This window comes from Bubalus bubalis, chromosome 15 (assembly GCF_019923935.1).
Source record: "Bubalus bubalis isolate 160015118507 breed Murrah chromosome 15, NDDB_SH_1, whole genome shotgun sequence".
In the NCBI taxonomy this organism is placed as follows: Eukaryota; Metazoa; Chordata; class Mammalia; order Artiodactyla; family Bovidae; genus Bubalus; species Bubalus bubalis.
In genome coordinates, this window is record NC_059171.1 from 66735219 (window position 1) to 66758538 (window position 23320).

Genomic DNA, 23320 nt, shown 5'->3' on the forward strand with positions numbered 1-23320 from the left:
GAGATGGGGACAGCCACTCCAAACCAGTGGTGACAACTGGGGGATGACAAAGGCAGAGAGCGGCTCCCCACCAGAAGGCGGAGGACGAGGCGTGGTGGGATTGGCAGGAGCAGGTTCGTTTCCTTCCAGAAAAGGAGCTGGCCCTCCCCCGTCATGGGCCCGAGAGCCGCATTTCCAGACGGCCGCACTGCGCTACAGGAAGCAGCGCAGGCACTCGCCATTAGGCGAGCACGGCTCTGCGTCCACAAGCTGAAAAGACCAGCTTCCAGCCCTGGAGAGGCTGGTTTATTTTAGGAGCACAATTACCAGTTATTACAAAGCTGAAGCTGACTTTTCAGGTAGAAGCCTCGGCATCAGGGATCTTTTGGTCCCAAGTGAGAAAACAGGAAAAACAATGACATTTGAATGACCTCAAGGTGAAAAAGTGCATCTGGGTGCGTCTGTGTCTGTGTGTCTATGAGAGACAGACAGATATGGACACGAGTGAACCCAAGGGTAGGGACAGATGAGGGCATCTGAAAATACTAAACTCCCAGATTAACAAGGAAGGCTGTACGTACGGCTGCACAGGTCGTGCACTGCACAACTCCAGCGGCCACCATTCCCATTGGCAATGAGTCGTGGGCATCCTCAAGTCTGATTTCTACCCCAGTGAAATACGGAATGAGGTCTGAGTGGAATCTGAGTCATGGACTACCAGCTCTGCCACCCTCATCGTCTGTTTTGTCTTTTGGCAAACTAAAATAGACAAATTCACTCTCAGCAAAGGGACAGCCCCAACCAGATGGGTGGAGGACAGAATGGGATAATCATCTACTACTGAAACCTGGTTTAAACCGAGGCTAGTACCAATGGCCCAACACGTATGTTACGCTTTTAAAAAGTCATACTTTAAATTCTCAAGAATTACTCAGCCAGGAATGAGTTTGCAACACCCTTTTCCTCTCCCTTCTGGGGGCATGAGTAGATTTCTTTTCCTGTTGGAGAGAGGACCACTCATCTTTGTCCTCATTATGGGGATGGAAAATCATTTCTGATTTCTAAACCATCAGCAGACCTCAACTTGCCAAATAAGTGCACTTTTCAGAAAACTGTTTATACTTCAGTCGTTTTGCAAACAGACATGATTTCTTTACCCCCAAAGAAACAATGAGGTGAATGGCAATTAAGTTCTCAGAGTAGATGACAAACTGAACGCATTCCCTGTGAACCATGTACTGCTGAAGCTGACCACATCCCATCATGGTGCTTCTACCGGAAAAGAGTACTCAGGGTTTTTGTTTGTTTTTTTTTGTTGTTGTGCCACATGCCTTGTAGGACCTTAGTTCCCATACCAGGGATCAAATCTGTGCCCCCTGCAATGGAAGCGTGGATTCCTAACCACTAGACAGCCAGGGAATTCCCAAAAGTGCTCAATTTCAACTTGGGACATGGATTTTCATGGCAAAGAGAAAAGGGCAGAGGGAGAAAAAGAGGAGACTCCTGCATTTGAAAGGATGGCACTCCTCCTGTGCTTAATAAACATTCTATACCCGCCATGCACCGACAGTAAGATGAGTCAATAAAGCAGTCTTTGCTCTAAAAATAGCTCCCAGGCCATGGTACAAAATGACAGGTAAATGGGAATGGATGACACAATGTGGTAAGGTTCCAGATTTGCGAAGTCAAGACGAGCTTGTCTAAGCTGAGACAGAAGGGCACAGACAGGCTAAGACAGGATACCCGGAGGGTCCAGAAGGCTGGGGACGTGCAGCATTCCAGACAGAGACAAGGCAAGAACAAGAGGCCAGGCAGCCCGTGTCTGGGGGCCTCTAAGGAGTCCAAGGAACCACAGCATCACAGACATGGGGGTGGTCCAGACGAGGAGGCTGGAGGGAGAGGCCATGTGTGAGAGGGAGCCAACAATAAGGTCAAGCTTTGTGGGGCAACTTCAACCCAATGCAAACCAAAGCACAGAAAGGTTGAAAAGAGGCATGGCGGAAGAGGTGGAAGCAATGCACATCCGCCTGTGGACGATGGATAAACAAGATGTGGTGCTTACACACAATGGAATATAACTCAGCCTTAAAAAAAGGAAAGAGATATCCAGTGACACGCTACAAACATGGGTGAACCTTGAGGGTATTCCATCAAGTGCAGTTAAGCCAGACACAAAAAGGCAAGTACTGTCTGAGTCCACATATATGAGGGAGCTAATATAGTCAAGCTCATCGAGGAGGAGAATGGTGGTTATAAGGATAATGGTCCCCCAGGGACTGGGGGCAGGCGGGGAATGGAGAATTTTCAATGTGTGTGCAGTTTCAGTTTGCAAGTTAATAAAATTTCTGGAGATCTACTGCAGAACAATATAGATATTCTTAATACTACTGAGCTGTATGTTTTAAATGGTTAAGATGGTAATTAATTCATTAATTTAAAAGTCAGGGGTGAGTGGCTGAGGTCCCAGATAAAATGCTAAGTTTTTGGCTCCTGGTTTTTCTATTTTTAAAGTAACATAAAGTCAATCAAATGCATTTGAAGCTCTCTGATAGCAGGGCTGTTTCTCATGAAACAGGTGTCCATTGGCCTTGGCCGGTGATGAAAGATGAGTGAATGAGATGTTCCTTCAGGAAGTTCCTGCTCTCAAGCCTGCCTGCAATAACCTACTTAACCCCTGGTCATTTCTGATACACACATCCCAAGACCCTTCTGTGCACCCAATTAGTAATTTTGTTTCACCTTTCACCTGTGTTTCTAATAGAAAGCCCAGTTCTTGGCCCAGGGCCCCTAAAGAACAGCAGTTCAGGGGCACAACCACCAGAGTCAGACCTGGGTTCAAAGCCCAGCTCCCCCAGTCCCTACCGGTCCTCACCTTTCCCAGCCTCAGTGACTTCATCTCTACAAAGAGAAGCAACAGTATCAGGTTGCCGAGAGGACTCGGCAAGACAGCGTCTATGAGACACAGGGCCAAGCATACGGTCAGCACGAGTGTGGGGGCTGTTCTATGCAGAACCCCTAACACTGTACCCCGTGTAACTAAAAAATAGTTTTTAACGGTAACATCACTCAAAGGTATTCAACAGAATGGCAGCTGTGTCTTCCAGGCCCAAGTGATGCACTGGAAAAACCTTTCAACAAATGCTAACAGTTGTATTTGGTTTAGATGAATCATAACACCTCTTAAAAGCAGAGGAAGTGGCCCAGGGGGCCCTCAGAAAAAATGAGCAATAGAATCTGGATGAGCTAAAGGGCACCCAAGTCCATCAGTCATTCTTAAGCCATACAAATACATACTCAAAGGAGCTCTACGAAAGGATGTTGTCAAACCTTAAGAAGGAAGGAAATCCTGACACAGGCGATGGCGTGGATGAACCTTGAGGACATTCTGTTGAATGAAATAGTCACAAAAAGACAAATACTGCCTGATTCTGCTTGCAAGGAGGTGTCTAGAGCAATCCAATCATGAAAACAGAATGTGGACGAGCCGGGGCTAGGATAAGAGGAAGATGGGGAGCTGTCACCTAACGCGTACAGTTTCAATTGCGCAAGATAGGAAAGTTCTAGAGACTGGCTGCAAGACAATGTGAATATACTTAACACTACTGAGCTGAAGGGCTTCCCTGGTGGTTCAGTGGTAAAGAATCTGGCTGCCAACACAAGAGATGCGAGTTCGATCCCTGGGTCGGGAAAATCCCCTGGAGAAGGAAATGGAAACCCACTCCAGCATTCTTGCCTGAAGAATCCCGTGGACCAGTTCATGGGGTCCCAAAGAGCCAAAAAGTTAAGTGAATACCACCACCACACTGAGCTGTATACTGAAAAATGGCATTTTAAAATATAAACATGGAAATTGTTATATTATGTGTATCTGCCCATTAGTGAAAATGAAAAATGTCAAAGGATCTCAGCAATTTCACCTCAGCCTGAGCTTCTGCTCTGGGGATGGTTCGGGAGGAGGAATTGAGTCCAGCACAGGAATATGATGCCTTCACCAACCAGAGCAGTCTGGTGGCCTTAGAAGGAGTCCTTCAGAATCACAGGATGAACCTGCTCGGGCCCCCAGGCCCTTGGAAATGGCAGGGTCCCCTGTCCCTCCCGAGGACCACTTTCTCCTTTGCTACCATCAGAGGTGACAACATCAGGTCTTCATGACTCTGGGCCACATCTGCCTCCGACCAAAACAGGAATGCAATTTCACGTTTACAGATGCGGGCACAGATCTACCAGACCCAATATGAAGATGCTCAGCAAGTGTAGGGCACAGATCAACCAGACCCAGTGGGAAGACGCTCGGTGTACAAAGAACAAGCCAACACTCTGCCGTGGCTGTGTCAGAGGCTCTGCACGTCCTGCGCTTGAGTCCAGGACACAACACGCGATTCCAGGGCCGTGAGCTGCACACAGTGCGGTGTTCCCATGCCTCTGGGTGGACTGGAAGCTGGTGGGGCTTAAGAACACGGGCTGAGGCACCTTCTCGGTCTGTCTGTGTTGCTGCTGCTGCCACTGCTACAAGTGTGCTTGGTCTCGGGCAGTAAAAACACCCCATCGGTGTTGCTCTGTTGCGTGGGCTTGGCCCACCGATATGCTGTTCATTCTGACGTCCTGCTCACATGCCAGAGTTGTAGATGGATAAAAACAAGGAAGACCATGCCTGCACGAAACAGTCCATGGTTTCATGAGCATACATGCTAAGTCACTTCAGTCGTGTCTGACTCTTTGCGACCCTATGGACTATATAGCCCGCCAGGCTCCTCTGTTCATGAGATTCCCCAGGCGAGAATACTGGAGTGGGTTGCCATGCCCTCCTCCAGACGATCTTCCTGACCCAGGGATCGAACCCACGTCTCTTATGTCTTCTGCATTGGCAGGCAGGTTCTTTACCACTAATGCCACCTGGGAAGGTCTCATGGAAGCGTTAGATAAATACACAAATGGGCACCTGCTCGTCACAGGTATTAATCTTATGATGGAATAGGGGAACTGGAAAGAAAGAAGATGGAATAACTGGATCCAGTAAGCACCCACCCCCGACTCCTCATCCTCTAACACACTCCCTTTCTGAGTCTGAAGTGATTGCTACTAATGATAATATCCAAGAAAGAATTAAATTCTTTCTCAATTCACCCCTTGAGCAATAAGGCATTGAGCTGTTGAAATCTTGATTGCTTTTTCATTTCAGATTCTGAGCTCCTTTAGGAAAACAGGGATTGATTAGCAAACAATCAGATTAACTGGCATAAATCCACACCTAAGGACTAGCATTTCATCGGCTCTCTGCCTGCAGCAAATCCTAATGTCTTTCCAATCAGGATTATGTAAGGAGGAGACCCACAGCTGGAAAGGCTCTCGGCTCAGGGTGAGGGCAGGCTGTCTGTCTACCTCGGGACTTAAAAGTCTGTGCTTAACATTCTTTCCAGGATTCCTTCCCAGAATGCTGGTGGCAAAAAGATGCTTTGTAGGCAGCCTGGGTATCCAGTGAGGGCTTCTTCCCTCCTGGAAGAGGTGCTGATGTGGCTGCCACGCAGCCCAGAGTCACTGGGTAACCAGAAGCTGCCACCAAGAGGCTCCTCCATTTGAAGAACAGGTACCCACCCGAGGGCCAGCGGGGTCCCAGACAGTCCCCATTCAGGTTGGGTGGGAGCAGATATTTAGATCCAAAGGCTATTAACCCCCTTGACCCATTTACCTTCATTTTCCTGGCCAATGATAAAAGACCTAAAATTCAGTTCTACTCTTCAGAAATGAGAAAACCAGAGGGAAAGTGAGAAGGTCCTTGAAAAACCATCTGGTCCTTCAGAAGGTATCCTGCCCAAACCAGAAATTTGCAAAAAATAAATTTTTTTTTAAGCAGCAAAATGCTATTTCAATATGAGATGTTTCGAGGGAGAAAAGAAATCCATATCTGGCTGGAGGGGGTGGGGACATAAAGGGGGTCTCAGCAAACACCGATCTCCACCCCAAGGCCCTGGGCACCCTCCAAGAATCCACTTACCAACTATACCACTCAAAACCAGAGCACACCCAAACTTTAGAGACTTCTGAGATTTAAAAAGAAAAAAAAAGCAGTTAGCAAAATTTACGACCACAGGTTACAATTCTTGCTTGGGCCAGCAATCTTGTGTTAGGCAATGAATATACTAGATTTCTAATATTCATGTCAACATTATGTGCTGGGCATGACTATTCCCATCATGGATGAAGAACCTGAGGCACAGAGCTGCAGGTATTCCAAAAGGTGGCTAGCCCTTATCCTTCACCCTGCCCCCAATTCTGTTTTTGAAAGGGGGATTCTTTACATGTGCTATGCATATTTTCTCAGTCTTGCACAAAATATTGTGTGAAAGTATTCCTTCCAGATGGACTGGTATCTAACACTTCCTCAAAACATCCTCAACCTGCCTGTGCACAGAGAGGGTAAGTAACCTGCCACAGGTCACACAGCTAACATGCAAGGGAGCTGGCGGCCTGCAGATCAGGTCCTATGTCTCCAAAGCCCATGCACCTTCCATCAGACTCACCGCTTCTCTAAGTAAACCACCCCCCATCCCCCCACCAGGCTGCTGCCCAGGCTGCTCAGCGGGAGCTGAAGAGAACCAGTTGCCATCCCCCAGCTGGATCAATTTTTCACAAGTGAACGGACAAGTACTTAAAACACACTCCTCTGCTTCACAACGTTTCTGGCCTTCGCTCAGGTGGAGAGGAAGCCGCTGCTGCATCTTTCCACATTATCACAAGACAGATTTCCAAAGATGATGTCAACGGGACAGAGGATGAGGGCCAAGTTTTTTCTACGTGATTTGCAGTTGACAAAACAAATGCTCGGGCAGCTGGCAAAGTGGACATGGTGGCCCTGCAGAAACCACACCTGCCTTGTACGCGTCGTGACCAGGCAGAAGGACGGCAAGGAGGGGCAGGAGCCCACCGTCACTCCTTCCATTCCCAAGGGGACACCAAGTACAGGGTTTCCGCCCATCCTTCCCCAGATCAGCTCTGTGGTTGATGACCCTGGTTCCCCAGGAGTCTCCAGAAGTCAGGAGCCCATTCACCCTCAGCACCACAAACACAAGGCCAAGAAGAAGGGGCTTCCCCAGACACAAGGGAAAAAGAAGGAAAAGAAAACCACCCCCCAAAGCATGAACTAACAACAAGCAGGCTGAGATCCGGTTCTAAGAACCAACATAAAAGGGAACAGATGTGAAGTCATCTCGGGCTTAACAAGGACTTCCGCACACCCTCAAAGTCATTCCACAACAACGGATTTACAACATTCAGGGCTATGACGGCTGGAAAATGTAAAGATGCTGTGCTCTGCTCCAAATGGTTTGGACAGATGTTTGCTAAGTTGGTTGATGGCAAATTTCCTTGTACTCAGTATCAGAGGTAATTAGCATTCATGGGAGGAGGATTTCACCTGCATCACGTAGAGTTGACATCCATTCGAGTCAACAGACAAAAAGGCGGATAGCTGTGAATGTTCTTTTAAACAGGCACCTGAGAATCTTTGGGAAAAAAAAAAATCGGCACAAACTGCCAACACACACGCTCCAGACAACAGGCATCTTAGCAGCGTCCAAACATCTCGGCCTCCCTAAACCCTTGTCTTTCATCTCGGTACACGCTGGGACTCTGTGCCCCCATGTGACCCCGTTTGGGTGTCGCCAGGACTGAGCTGCGTTCCTGGAGCTCTGCCTGCAAGGGGCTCCCTCTTGCTTGATCTCTGTGTCCATCGCATCTTGTCACACATCATCCTGCCACTGTTTCTTTACTCCATCTCCTCCACCAAGAATAAACTTCCCGCAGGCGGGGCTCCTGTCCGCCGCACAGAGCTCAGCATGAGCAACACTCAGAAGACACCTGCTGAATCAAGGGGAAACAATGGGAGGAAAGGGAAGGTAGGGAGTTTGGGCTGGACATGGACACATTGCTCTGTTTAAAATGGATAACCAACAAGGTCCTACTGTACAGCACCTGGAGCTCTGCTCGGTGTTATGTGGCAGCCTGGATGGGAGGGGAGTTTGGGGGAGAATGGATACACGTGTATATATATATAGCCAAGTCCATTAGCCTTGTTCATCTGAAACTATCACAACATTGTTAATTGGCTACTCCAAAATAAAATAAAATAAAAAGTTAAAAAAAAAAATGTTGGACAAAAAAGAAGCTGAGAAGTTGGGAAGGAAAAAATCACTTGAGGAATAGGGTAGGGTAACAGATGTCATTAAAGCCAATGGAAATGCAAACATATTCATACAAAATAGATTTGGTTTATCTTTTCAGACTTGTTTCAAAAGACTTGTGTGATATCTCTAGCTGGTTAAAACTTGGACTTCCCAGGTGGCACTAATGGTCAAGAACCCGCCCGCCTGCCAATACAGCAGACGTAGGAGACACTGGTTTGACCCCTGGATCGGGAAAAATCCCTGGAGGAAGGCCTGGCAACCCACTCCAATATTCTTGCCTGTAGAATTCTTGCCATGGACAGAGGAGCCTGGCAGAATACGGTCCATTAGGGTTTCAAAGAGTCGAACACAACTGAAGCAACTTAGCATGCACACACATACCACAGAGTTTAGACTCTTGGAACTGGAAGGGATCCTTGGTCATGTGGCCCAGCACTCCTATAATGCAGGAAACATATGTCTGCTTTGCTCCCAGCACACAACTAATGCTCTGTTACCCTGGCGGACATTTCTCCCCGAAGAGTCATCAACTGCAGGCCAGAGAAAAACAGTACACAAACCACAGCAGATTTCTTTGCTTTCCACTGCTTCAACTTTCTCGCTGCTTATCATCTCCATCAGAGGCAAAGAAACTTATGAGTTAGGGCTTGATATGCAAAGTTTGAAGTTTGTCTTTTGGGAAAATGGCATGGGGCAGTCAGAAAATGGAGAGCTTCTGCTCAACTCGTCTAGATAAGGCGCTTGAGAGGTCGTCAGACCAACTCCAATGCCCAAGGGTGCTTAACAAGATCTTGGCGGGCAATGGAAGCTCAAAATATTTCATAGTTGATCTTATACCATCGTAAAACCCAATGTCAACCACACGCCTTCATTTTGAGGCCCTCTATTTCTTCCCCAGAAATTCCCCTCATGTAGAACAGGATGAAAAGCTTCTTAGGAGTCACCTAAAGCTTAATAAGGGCTTCCCTGGTGGCTCAGATGGTAAAGAATGTACCTGTAACACAGGAGACCCAGGTTTGATTCCCGGGTTGAGAAGATTCCCCTGGAGAAGAGAATGGCTACCCACTCCAGTCTTCTTGCCTGGTCAATCCCATGGACAGAGGCCGCAGTCCATGGGGTCACAAAGAGTCGAACATGAGTGAGCAACTAGCAGTTTCATTTTCATTTTTTTTACTCTCACTGAAACTAATTAAGTCAGCCAGTTTTATAGCAGAGTAATAATGCCAGGGCCAGACCCCTGTGAGGACAGACGTTTCAGCGGCAGGAACGGGCAGCCTTGTGCACACAGCAATAACACTCTGAGAATCTCCAAACATCTCTTCTCTGCCCGAGTGCAAAATTAAATTAAAAAGCAGAACAATGGGATTTCGATGCCTCACTGAGCGCTGATAGGGCAAATGAAACACCGTCTAGAATGACCGGACGGGGAATACGGTTTCTCCTACTGAGCGCAGCAGTCTAGTTCAAAGGCCGTCCTCGCCCACATTCCAGCCCCTTCCTGGCATCCCTCCGGAGAACCAAGACAAGAGAAAGCAAAAGAAAAGCAAGCAGGAAAAGCACAGCCACCCTGATCACCTGGAATCCCTTCGCCAGAAAGGAAACTCCTCACAAACCACCTCCTTTCAAACCAGCCCTTCTTCCTGTTCCACACCCAAACCCACAAGGAAAGAAAACAGGGGCGCCACCGCCAGCACCATGACTCTGACCCTTAAATGTTTAACCAGGGATCTATTTTTTAAGAGCTAGATAAAAAGGTAGGTGATTCATTTTCAACATGAGTCACAATATCCCCAACAGTGAAATAGTTTAATTAAAAATTTAATGGCCTTAGGTTTTGTTTGAGGCACCCTTGATGGCGGGGCTGTGCTCTCGCCGGTCATGGTCTCATGGCTGAAGGGTCGGCCCCAGGAAGGGAGGGCAAGATGCTCTACACCAGAGCTGGGAGGCAGTCCTGGGGGCGGGAACGTGGCCAGCATGGCAGCATCATCTTTTGGTCACAGAGAAGCAGTGACCTCTCATCATCTAGTCCCCCTTGCTTTTCCCAGAGAATCCTCCTTAACCCTTGGAGACACAGGAGGATTCTCAAGAGGGTGCTTGGCATTGACCCGCAGGGTTCAGGATTTGGTTGGGTTTTGTTTGTCTTGGGTGATGTGCTACCATGAGCTGGCCTGAGTCTCTCAGTTCAAAAGACCCTAGCTGATTGGAGTCGCCAGAAAATAAGGAGAGGGGGCTACAGTAAGGTCAGAGTGCAGGCAACTGCACCCCTGTACAAGAGTAAGAACAAGCTGAACTACTTGCCTTTATTGGCCCTTTCAGGAGCTGAATGATGTCCTGGGGATTAGAGGAAGCCATCCGGTGACATCTAATCAGAGGAGGGTTTCATCCAAAGGATTCCACTAACAAGAGAGTCCCCACACTGCTCAGCGTAGGTGTCACAGGGTGTGGTTACCCTACTGAGAGCGTTTAGCTTCATTTGTTGTCATCAGAACTCACACAGATACTTTCCTTCTTACAAAGAACACAGGGGACTAAACTGCATGTATTTGTGTTCATACGTATGTATTAAATTTGTCATATTTCCCCCAGATAATTTCCACTAAGGTGCTGATCCATCAACTTCACAGGTAGCAAATACTGAAAGGTTAAAATTATTAGAAAATGTAATGTGAACACCATATTTTCTTTTTCCCCAACAAAAATAAATCCAGAGATCAAAATAGTTTGGTGCCCTGACCTTCTCCCCAAACCACTCATCTGCACAGTGAATTTCTGTTGAACTAACAAATTGGCCAGAAAGAGTGAAGCTTACAACATAGACTATCCAATTTAACCATTTGGCTTTAAAAAATAAAGAACGTCTAAAACACAGAAACACCTTCTAAAATATGTTGCCATCTTGCTCTTCCCTAAGAACATAGGAAAAAAAATGCCTTCTCTCTTGTCAGCTCATCAAAGCTAGCAACCATGGGATTTCCCTAGTGGTCCGGTGCTTAAGACTCTGTGCTCCCAACGCAGGGGCCCAGGTTCGATTCCTGGTCAGGGAGCTAGAGCCTGCACACTGCAATGAAGATCCTGTGTGCTGCAACTAAAACCCAGCACAGCCAAATTAAATCAAAAAAAGCCATGAGCCATTGCTTCCCTAGGTGCATTGTTAACTGCAGGTTAAACCAGCTTAAAACAAAGGGGAGAGATTTCCTCCAAGGCTGCATTTAAACATGCTAGTCAGTGCTCATGCATGGATCTGAGAAGGCTCATGGTGTACAAAGACCTGGAAAGACAAAAGAGGAACAAGGCAGTTCTTCTCCCAAGGACTGGATCCCTGAGTTGGGGGGTGGGGGGGTGGGGGAGACGGGAGCCCGCACACACAACTTTAACATGAGCTACAGAGGAGCTTCAAACCCACAGGCTGTGTTCAGACGCCAAGGGAGCGCCATCTTCCTGAGCAGGGCAGGGTGGTGACGAGTCTGTCCAGGCTGCAGGAGGGTTGATGAGAGGCAGGGACCAAAGTTCAGAGATGAGGGGACCGAAGGCAGACTCAGGGAGCGATGTGACAGAGAGAAAGAAAGAGATGGGCATGAGAGGGCTTCAGGCAGCTGCACCTGTTCACCTTGAGAGCGGGGAGAGTGTGAGCAAGGCAGGACGGGGAATCAAAACAAGTCTGACGTCTGCGGTCCAGACAACCTCCACTGGGAGCTCCATGAACAGACACGGAAATCAAGAGGTGGTAGTTTGGTTTGGCTGAGTCTCGGGTGCCACTGAGAGGGCCAATCAGCCCTGTATCATGCCAGGTGTGTCGATGGCGCTGAAATAAATGTCTGTCCACATAAACGGAGACCAACCAGCAGATGGCGGGAGGGTATTGGAGACTGACCCAAAGCGGTGGACGTGCCCAGCGCGGGGAGGTGTGGGCACGAGAATGAATGAGCCCCTACACAAAGCTGTTCCCTTCCCGCCACATGACAAATGACAGATGTCTGGCAAATGCCTGGCAATTTCCTGATGCTCTCAGTTCACTGTACTTGTTTCACAGATGAATGCTATGGACGACATGGCCACATGTCCCCTGCTACAGACCTCAGTCGCTGGAATAGCGTTGAGGCCCCCAGTCTGTCGGGAGTTTGGGTGTGCATGTTTCAGATCCAAATATGCAAATCATGCCTTTTCAGGGGGCCGGGGGAAGGAATGGCTTTCTGAGCAGGACTTGGGAGCCAGAAAGAAGAGTGAATGAGAAGACACGTATGAGTGGTTGTCCTCTTTGTCGGGTAGAATCAGGCTCACGTCCTGGTTCTGCCTCCCGCTAGGTATGGCACCCTGGGAAGGATTTTTATCTGAACCTCAGTGTGCTTGCCTGCAAAGTGGGCCTTTTAAGATTCTACTTAGGGAACACAGAAGATAAACCATGCAGATAGCTCCACCAGGGCAAGAGTTTCTTGGCAAGGGGCAGGATCCTTCAAATCTTTGCAATTGAACCTATCACAATAATTCTGACTCATTCTTACAGGCAGGAGGTCTAGTCCAGGGAAAAGAGCGTGCGGTGGAGAACTCAAGGCTAATCATAAAACCCCAAACTTGAGATAGATCGGTACTTTCAGACACAGACTTTTAGTTCCCCAACACAGGCGGCTTTCATGGCCAAGTTCAGCTGGTGCAGACCATCTGCTTGCGAGGCAAACTCTACCCCCAGAGACAGCCCAGTCTTTGCTCTGAGAGAGAAGGCCAGTCAAGGGACCCCACGCCCTGAATACACACACACACACAAACCGCAGCTTTGAGAACCACTGTGAAAGGCACTCAAATGCCCCAGCTGCAAATGCGGCAATGCTGTCTTCTTTAAACACGTTGAGTTTCTTTCTTTCTTTTTTTTTTTTTTTTAAATTTCTTGATGAACAGACTCCCTGGCACTGCTGCAGAACAGGAAGGCTACACATCCATTTTCATGAGCAAACCCTCATACACAGCAGGGTATCCATCCAAGAAATCCAGATGACAGGATTACATGCAGGCGACGTCCCCAGTGTCCCTCACACCTTCCAGGGGGCTTACAGGGTCAATTTTCCACAGTCTGCGCCTTTGATATAAGCAAAATGAGCACCCACTACATGTAGGGTACTGTGCAGAGTCTGATGAGAACAGGAAGGGGGAGGCTGAGATTCAAGCCTAAGTGTGACTACTCCAGGGCCAAGTGTCTTAAGCACAACACTGTGCAGACAAGGATGATAAAGATTCAGTGAAGGGACCAGACAAAAGCAAAACTACCGCCAGTTGCAAGGGCTGTGGGAGAGGAAGTTGGGGTGCGTGAATCTCCCAGGAGTAATTTCTCATCACATGGCGCATTTCTAATGTTTTGTGGGTTCTTTCCCAGAGAACATTCTACATGCATAGTGCTGGGTTGGTCCAGCCCACAGACAGCTTTTCAGCTGCCTTTTCTGCCATGATGCTTGAGCTAGAAAACGATCCCATGGTCCAAGCAGACCCAGGCAAAAGGACCCCGAGAAGCCTGAAGTCCAGAAATAAGCAACCTCAGCCACTGAGCAGAAGTTCATAGGTGGAGATGGGGATCTAGTGGGATTCCATTCCCTGAGGCAGTGTCTGTTGGGAGGCACACCACCTGCCCTTAAAAAAAGAGGTGATGAAATGTACCCGATCACAGGACAGGGTGGTTAGAAATGACCAAAGCTCAGTGAGGACAGATCAGAGTGTCCTGCAAGCTCCGTCTGGGATATCCAGTTGCAGGTTTCTTCCTTTGGGCATGGCCCCAGCCTCTGCTCCAGCAGACAAGAGAGAAAGGAAGGAGGGATGGCATCTCCACGGTGACCATCACAGGGGCTGGCGCTAAGAAAGGTCTCCCGAGGCATCTCCTGGTTACTGCGGCTGATGAGCCAGCAGTCTGCTCACAGCCCCTGGTCAGCCTGCACAGCCGGGTGGGAAGTGAGCCTGTCACAGGGTGCTGCTCCACCCCTGGTGTCCTCCCCACATTTCTGTTCGCTGGGTTGATGCAGAGAAAACCTTCCAGGGCTTCAGAAGCTACCACCCACTTCTCAAAAGAATACCCAAGGCTGTGTTTATCATCTCTGGCTCCCTGGCATCTCTGACAGTGTCTTCGTGGTGCCTTGGGGCTGTCTGAAGACCCAGAGTCCTTGTAAGCTATCTAGAACTGGCTGCTCCATTAGGCTATTTAAGTGAGTGCTCAAAGGATGAGACTTGGAGATCAGGGAGAGGTTGGAGGCCAATCACTGCATGAGCTAACACTTCTGAGTGCCACTGCATGCACTGGGCACTCAACACTTCCCCTTCCGCACAACCCCACAAGGCAGACTTGATAAAGGAGGAGACTGAGCCTCACAGAGGTTGTGTCACTTACTCAACATCACAAGCGGAGAATGTGTTGGGGCCAGGATTCAAAATGGGGCTGTCAGGTACCAAATCCCCAACTTCAACTCCTCCTCCACAACAGAGCGGCAGACGAGGAAAAGGGACCTGGGACCGGGAAGACAGGAAGGTGCCAGGAAGAAGTCACGGAGGGGACAGGATGGGGTCAGAGCCCAAGCAGCGCTGTGGGTCCCTCAGGGACCGCCCAGTGGGTCAGGTAGGGAGGTGAGAGACCAGCCTGAGTATGTGAACTTCCTTAGGCCACAGGGACCCAGGGAAAGAAGCACTGGGAAACCACGTGGGCTGCATTCAAGCAGGGAAAAAAAAAAAAAAAAAATCACCATTTGCTTCACACAGAACTACCCAATGGATAGAATACTAGCTGTGATGCAAGGTGCGTAAGAGGCCACTAGAAGGAGCAGAGGCTAAAAGCTTGGTAGGGGAGGAGGCATGTTTCCTATCACAGGAGCAAGCCTGAGCTCCACCAGCCTCGCACCCCCGTCTTCTCACTCCCCGATCGTGCTCCCCAGAATGCTGTGCCAATTATCTCTTCCAATTAAACCACCACCACAGGACTCTAAATCCAGTGACACAAATCAGCCTCAGGATGCTCAGCCAGCCCTGGGCTGGCATTTATGACCCTGATTAGCAGGAGGGCTCCCACAGCTCACCCAAGAAGATGGACCATAGGTGAGCCCAGTGGGAGCCCTGCCTCCACGCCCACAAGCCCCCACAGCAGGTGCTCCAGAAAAGGGCAAGAAGACACTGATGGCAGAACCTGGAGAAGACAGGGCTCACTCACCTTCAAGTCCACTGTCCTGGAATTTATTTGGGGATTATTTATTTATTTATTTGGGGATGCCGATGGCAAAGGCAATCAACCCCAATGGGGGTTCTTTCTCCACTGACAAAAAAAATTTACAGAACATCCAAGTTATAGGCATTCTGTTAGTTGCCTAATAGAGTCCTAAGATCGCATGCCTACGTTGGGCCAGAAACTGCAAGAAGCACCTGATACAATTTCATCTAATCCTCGCTTATGGCAACCCTCTGAAACAAGTGTTAAGTTACCCACCCATCCCATTTTTAAAGGTGAGGAAACTGAGGCTAAGAGAAAGCTGCTGTGTGTGGGTCAAGCTAGGATTCAAATCCAAACAGCGTCCAGCTCCAAAGTCTGTACTTCATGCCCCATCACGCCATGGCACCCTCTGGAAGGAACACGTGTAGATTTTGTGTCATCCTGGACTATCTACAGGAAAGTTTTATCCACCAAGATAGTCCACGAGGCAAAGAGGGCAATGGGGAGCTAACATATATGGAGTGCTCAAGAGCCAGGTCAAGGTGTAAGCTTTATATATATGTTAATTTATTTTTGTTCCTCCAGCAACCCCGTGAGGAGGTACTAATCATGCCCATTTGGCAGATGAAGAAACTGAGTCTCAGGGCAACTAGGTCACTTAAAGTGACACAGCTAAGAAATGCTCAAGCTGGGTACTGAGCTCTCAGGATACCTGACTCTGACACCCAAGGTCTGACCACTGAGCTACACTACGGCTGTATTTTGTGTAACCTCCTCCCCAGAACAGACCCCAAGTGCCTACACTCCCAGTCGCTGAGACAGACACAGTACCTCCAGCGTTACGTAGCCTCCTGTCCTGATGGAGGTTGGGCGGGCACTGTTTCCATCCCAACCCACAGACAGCCTGCCCCAAGAGATGCTCTCTTCTCCGACAGCACAGTGCAAGGTCTCCCCCGCACCCTGGAAGAATGAAGGGTTTCCCTAAGTGAATCATCCGAACAACTAAAATTCCCTCTGCGAGCATCCGTAAGTCTTCATTTTAACCGTGAGCTTTTTAAAAACATATTCCACACATTACACCATCCATCAACAGAGCCACAGACAGACAAGCAGGTCCCCCTTACAGAGATGGTGTCATTCACACTGGGGTGAAAGGTGACGTGGGGCTGGAGGATGAGCAGAGCACAGACCTGGAGGAAGAGGGGGAGAAAAGACTGGAAGAAAAAAGAGGACGAAGGATGCCACTGATATTTTTCATTATTTTGATTTTCAAAGATTTACATGATTTCTCTCTGCAATTCTAAGAAAGGAGGAGCAAACAAGACTTGATGTCCTTGGGTTACAAATAGTGGAAGTGTAGACACTTGCTATACAAGGGGACCCATAGCCCAGCAGCAAGACCTGGGAGCCGCCCGCTCCAGACCTCTACATCACAGCCTGCATCCCACCAAGACTCTTGGTAATTCATAGGTTCTTTCACATTTGAGATGTGCTCGTCTAGTGCACAGGCTTTGGGGTCAGAAACATCTAGGTTCCAATTCTAACAACACCACTCACTGGCCATGTGACTTTGAGCAAGCTACCGAGCCCAACAGGCCTGCTCACTCTCGTCTGTAAAGCAGGACTTATTTACAGGGCAGTTGTAAGAAGCAGACAAAATAATGCATGTAAAGCACTTAGCCCAAAACCCTTACCCGCACCTCCCCAAAACAGCAGTGGGCTCTGCTATTGCCAACGTGTAAAGGTAGAACCCAAGTTAGCAGATACTGCCTCTCATTGCTTCCATCCTCCTGCAAACTTCTAGACATGGCACTTTGGATCCTGCCTGGTAGGCTGCACAGCGTCCTGCCACTCACCACTGTGCTCTTAAATACACAATTTCACACAGCATTATCACCTAGATAAGCTGCCAACCACACTTGCAGCCAAAGATCCATTTGTATAAGAAAAGGCAAATAGTGACCGACGGTGGTGGCACCAGACATCTCATCAGCCAGCACCCCGAGGCTTTGCTTTTGAGCCTAAAGCACCTCACTCACTGGCACTGAGGTCAAAAGCAAGGAAGCCAGGGGATGGGACAGGCTGGCTCTTTTGGACTCTGATTCCAGGCGAGCTGCCTCAGCTGGGGGCCGGGAGGACAGCACAGGCCAACGGTCACTACCTTGACCCGTGAATCTCCTGACACAAAATGTCCTTTACTTTCAGAGCCAGCAAACACACCGATTTCACAACAGGGGAGACCTTTTGGACATCAAATACATACATGCTCAGTCACTCAGTCGTGTCTAACTCTTTGCAACCCCACAGACTATAGCCTGCCAGGCTCCTCTGTCCATGGACTTTTCCAGGCAAGAATACTGGAGTGGGTTGCCATTTCCTCCTCTGGGGGGGTCTTCCCGATGCAGGGATCGAACCCACGTCTTCTACATCTCCTGCATGGGCAGGCTGAGTCTTTACCACTGAGCTACCAAAGGCACATATGAAATCAAGGCTGTCTACCCAACAGGTAGACAACCTGTGCAGGTCAGAGCCTGTTCCAGGTAGCAGACATGACCCCACTCACAACTCTGCTTTTCCTCTGAACCTCGCCAGGCACCTGGTCTCAAGTCCTGGTCACCTCCACCCCGCCCCTCACTCACCCCATCTGTGTCCCAAGATGTCCCTGGCTCCATCCTGTGCACTTCACGCCCAAAGCCCCCGGGTCTACCAGCGTCTGTCTTTCCACAGCTCAAACCATTTTCAGCACTATTCTCGTCTCTATCAACCTCCAACAACAGATCCTGCCTGCCCAGGCCCTCCTGCTGACAGAATAAGACTCAGGGTTCCTCAAAGCCAGATGCAGTTAAGCTAAGGCTCCATCACTGTCCACTCCCAGCCTTCTGGAGTAGCCTGAGACAACAGATCTGGGGTCGGCCGGCGGTGGTGGTTGGCTGTCTGGTTTGGTTTTAACAACCCAGGAACACGGCTGTGGGCCCCAATGTTTTGGAATACTTGGGGCTTCTTTTCTAAAAAGCTCAGCTATAAATTTACATGTAAATAGAGAAAAGTGAAACTCTTGACATAGCCCAGCCAAAGGCCCTAATGCCTCTGTTCCTTTAAAAATCCCCCATCTCCCTCCAGCCAGAGCACAGCAAAGGCCTTATCACCATCACCTACTGTGGGTTAGCCACCATCAGCTATGCTAAGCTGCTTGAGGCTGGACAGAGTGCTTTACTTGTCTTTACACCTTCCAAAGCAATGCAAGACCCAGGAGACAGTGAGTGCTCAATCACTGCTCTTGCATGGATGTCCTGAGCTGTTCCTGTCTGTACTGGAATAGCCCTAATTCGAGGTGGACTCCACTTATTTTATGACCCTGATTTCACTCTTGTTCGATTGCTATCATGTTTTCCACCTGGTTGCTAAACAAAATAATGAGAAAGTTTATCTTGTCTAAACAGTCTCACCTAGGCCAAATATTGAATAAATGCCCTATGCATACACCAAGTACCGAAAAAGCCTCCGAGGAAGGCCCTGAACACAAAGGTGAGAGGGTCTGTTTGCCAGACCTCTTGGGCTATGACCCAGCAGCCAAAGCGGCCTCAGACACCCAGGTTCCTGGGTTTATTTGCAGTTATTGCCAGATTTCGTTTTTTTTCCCTCTTTTAATTTTTTTTACATTATGAAAGTATGATAACACATTTACCAGAGACTTGGAAAATACAGAACAATAGTTACATATAACTACTATATTATGTTGTTGTTCAGTTCCCCGGTCATGTCTGACTCCTTGCGACCCAATGGACTGCAGCACGCCAGGCCTCCCTGTCCCTCACCATCTCCCGGAGTTTGCCCAAGTTCATGCTCGTTGCATCAGTGATGCCGTTCAGCCATCTCATCCTCTGACGCCCTCTTCCCCTTCTGCCCTCAATCTTTCCCAGCATCAGGGACTTTTTCAATGAGTCGTCTGTTAGCATCAGATGACCAAAATACTGGAGCTTCAGCTTCAGCATCTGTCCTTCCAGTGACTATTCAGGGTTGATTTCCCTTAAGATTGACTGGTTTGATCTCCTTGCTGTCCAAGGGATTTTCAGGAGTCTTCTCCAGCACCACAGTTCAGAGGCATCAATTCTTTGGCATTCTGTCCTCTTTATATAACTATATATAACAATAATATATAGTTCCACTATATATTACAATATTTAAGTAGATAAATTAAGTTTTTAGTTGGAGTTTCAATATTAAACTCTCAAAAATTAATAGAATGAATATACAGAGAAGTAGGAGGATCCAGTAGATCTGAAAAGCACTGTGAACCAATTCAACATAATTAAGATTTATACAATCTTCACCTAACAGTAGGATGCAAATTCTATTCAAGTTCCCATAGACTATAAACTAGGAGACACTGGAACATATCCAGGGACATAAAACAAGGTGCAAAAATGTCATGGTCTAAAGGTACTGAAATCATACAGTCTGTTCTCTGATCACTGTGGAATTATGCTAGACAGATTTCTTTCTTTTTTTTATTAAACATGTTTTGAGACTCCAAATGCAAGGAAACTGTCACAGAGGTTATTAACTCAGGGAGCTTACCTCCACAAAGTTTTCCAGAGGGCAGCCAGTATGACACGATCATTCTGAGAGCTATGACAAATTACGCTTTATTTGCCTGAGAGCCCTCCCTGCTCCTTTAGCGGTGATCACTGAGCCCTCATGATCCTCACTGAGGAAACACACACCCAGCTGTCACTCAGAGCTCGTAGATGGACAGTCTCCGAGCTTCCTGCACAACCAATCCCTCTGAACGCCAGCACTCTTGGGGAGGGCGCTCTGGAGAGGCAGCTGTTTCACATCTTGGCACGTGGAACTCCTTGACCCATCCTGATCTTACATGATGGCCTCAGAGCCTCTTTAGCAGAACCAACGGTCAGCATTTGCTGTGGGCAGCATTTGCCAATGGCAACTGACTCTACTGATCTCATACCTTTCAGGACTTGTTTACATCATTTAAAAATTCAAAGGTACAAAACTTGGAACTAAGAAGAGACTTTGCTCTGGTGTGCATGGAAATGGCTAAGGAAGGATCTTTTATATATCTTTTAACGTTTTATTTTATACTGGAGTATAGCTGATTAACAATGTTGTGACAGTTTCAGGTGGAGAGTGGAGAGTGGAAGGTTGTTGCTGACACATGAAAAGACGCTGGGATTCTTGGCCTCCGGGGGAGGAGAATTCAATCCCGGGCCAGAGAAGAGATGAGGCTTAATCGCTCAGAGCTTTTGTGTAATAAAGTTTTATTCAAGTATAAAGGAGATAGAGCAAGCTTCTGACATAGGCATCAGAAGGGGGCAGAAAGAGTACCCCCTTGTTAGTGTTAGCAATGGAATTATATGCTCTCTAATTAGTTATTACAGTGAATCAAAAGAATGTCTGGAGATTGTAAAGACCTCACTAGACCCACTCCCATAATTTACATTTTAAGATAACAGGATTAGCCAGAAGGTTTTTTTTCCAGAAATCGTCCTCAAGCAGGATACATTATTGTTATATAATCCTAAGGAATGGAGAGGGAAAAAAGTTTGTCCTTTCTTCCTCCTTGAGAATTCCAGACCCCTCTCCCCTTGGGGACCCCTGGACTTCTTATCAATCTGCCTAAGAATTGACTCTCTCAAGAGCAAAGGGGCTCAGCCATACGTATACTTGTATCCATTCTCCCCCAAACTCCCCTCCCCTTCAGGCTGCCACAGAGCATTGAGCAGAGTTCCCTGTGCTACACAGTAGATTCTTGTTGGTCGTCCATTTCAAACAGAGCAGCTGTACATGTTGATCCCGAACACCCTAATTATCCCTTCCCTCATCGGGAAGGATGTTTTAATCTTCTGCTGTGTGTCCTGTACCTTACATGCCCTGTACCATCCCCTGCTCTGATATCAAGACAAGCCAGAGAATTAGACATTTATCCCAAAGACCAGGAAACCGCAGTGCTGCTAAGACTACAGAAGCAAGCACCAGGCTCAGGACCGTCTACTCTGAAGCAAGTACATTTGTTTCTGCTTTTCTAAGGAGTCATCCTGCTCCCTCAAAACAGAGTTCAGATTAAGGTGGTTAGATTTTTAAATGAATTTATTAATCTAATCCCTCCCAAGTAAATATCCTATGAAATGCAATAGAACAGGGAAATGGGATGGTAACTACAGAAGCAAATAGAATCAAGAGAGGTTTAGGATGGTGACAATAAGAGATATGTTCACTAACAGGCAATCCCAAATGAGGGATGCACAGGGCTAAGATGTCCGAGAGGGCTGGAGTGGGTAGATAAAAGCCCAAGGAAGCAGTTCTCCTGAGACAGAAGGAGAGGACAGGGCTCTAATGTGAATGAGCTGGTGGGGTGGGGCAGGGGGAATGTGGAACCGGAAGATGAGCACTGAACACTTGTAGAACTGCAGGCACGAGGGGGTTAGAGCATTTGCAAACCCTTGGCCTTAGCCCAGCTGCTGTTTCACGCTGGGCCCTGTAGGAAACAGGTGGTCATTTCCATTCACATCCTGGCAGGAATGGAATTTCTGTGTCACATTTGGGCCTCAGAGTCTTCACCCAAAGCAGTGTTCTCCAGATGAGTCTTCAAGTGAAGGGGTGATCTGCCTCTAAAAGTTTAAAGGGCTGGGTTTCAATAGCTACACTGTGGATGCAAGCACTTGTTCATTCGTTCATTTCATACAAATACCTACCGAGCCCAGGGTAGCTGCTATGGGAATGAATATGAAACCAAATCAGCCTAAACTTGCCCTCAGAGAAAGTTTGCTCTCATAGAAGACTTAAGACACAAGTTAGATAAATTAAGGAGGTAAAACAGGTTTGGGAGTTTACAGAGAAGTTAGATTAATTTCAGTTGGGAGTTAGGATGGTCCTTCCCAAGTCTTACTGCGCATAATAAAAATCACCTGAGAAATTTCCCCAACAAGGTCTCTTATGAAATTCTGTGATTCCTGTATATTTTTATGGCAGAAGACAGTGACTGCTTTATGGTTATCATCCTTTAAGTCAGAGAATGTAGCCTTCAACTATAAATCTAAAAAAGATGTTAATCATACATATATTTTTAACCTTAGAAAAATCCAAGGAAAGTTCAAATGTCATGACTACAAATGGTTTAAAGCTTGAATACTGCTACCCTTCTATCAATGGAGAAGACAGTTAAGAATCTGCACGCAAGCGTTTGTGATCAAATCCACAACCCCAAACTGGCCCCACCGTAGCACTAAGTAATGCTGCTGAACTGAGCTTCAAAGGAAGCTCCAGTCATCCAAAAACAAGCTTGGAAGGAGAAAGAGTCCTGTCTGAAACAGGAAAAAAGATCACACTCGGACATTCCATTTCCAAAGTTCCTTCCCTGGCGGAGATCCGTGCCCTTTGGAGCACTGTCAGGAAACCGCAGGGTCCGTGATGGGATAAGCAGACACCTGCTGTCCCCACATCCTCAGGGCAGTTCTGGTCTCCCTAGGGCTCCAAGAGCACAGAAAGGGCCACAGAGCTAATTACCACCATTCAAGCATGAAGCTGAAATATCCCCCAAATGTCTCCCTCATAATAACCGGAGTTTTTAGATTAACTCCCCTCATAGACATTATTTCCTGCCACTTCAGTCAGGATGCAGGAGGGTGATAAAGACCCTGAGGCCACAAAAGAATGAGTAGGAGAGGACAATGATGCTTTTCTTAATCACTAATAATTATTGTTTTAATGTTAAAAGCAAACAAATGATAAATCATTTTCAAAACACAGAAACAGCCCCCACGAGGTAAAGAATTTTAATTAACTGGGAAGGCCACTTTGAATTCATCAAAAAGCTGAACTGGCAATACAAATGGGTGTATTAACTACACGTTTTTAAAATCTTTGAGTATAATTGCTTTACGAAGTTGTGTTAGTTTCTGCTGTACAACAAAGTGAATCATACATTTTAACAACAACAAAAAAAGACTTCATTTTTCAAATGTATATATAGAAA

At 47.5% G+C, this 23320-nt stretch overlaps 1 protein-coding gene across 11 annotated transcripts in view; it reads right to left on the reverse strand.

Moving 5' to 3' along the window:
- Positions 1 to 23320, reverse strand: part of MTSS1 (MTSS I-BAR domain containing 1) — a 162509-nt gene that overhangs the window by 54421 nt on the left and 84768 nt on the right. Inside the window, exon 1 of one of the 11 annotated variants that reach the window (XM_044928816.2) lies at positions 19906 to 19963. The exons of 9 other annotated variants lie outside the window; for them this stretch is intronic. In XM_044928816.2, the coding sequence (XP_044784751.1) occupies positions 19906 to 19948 (43 nt within the window). In that variant the 5' untranslated portion in view covers positions 19949 to 19963. Of the gene's footprint in view, positions 1 to 16158; positions 16886 to 19905; positions 19964 to 23320 lie in introns of those variants that run through there. One more of the 11 variants, XM_044928815.2, reaches the window with a different exon arrangement.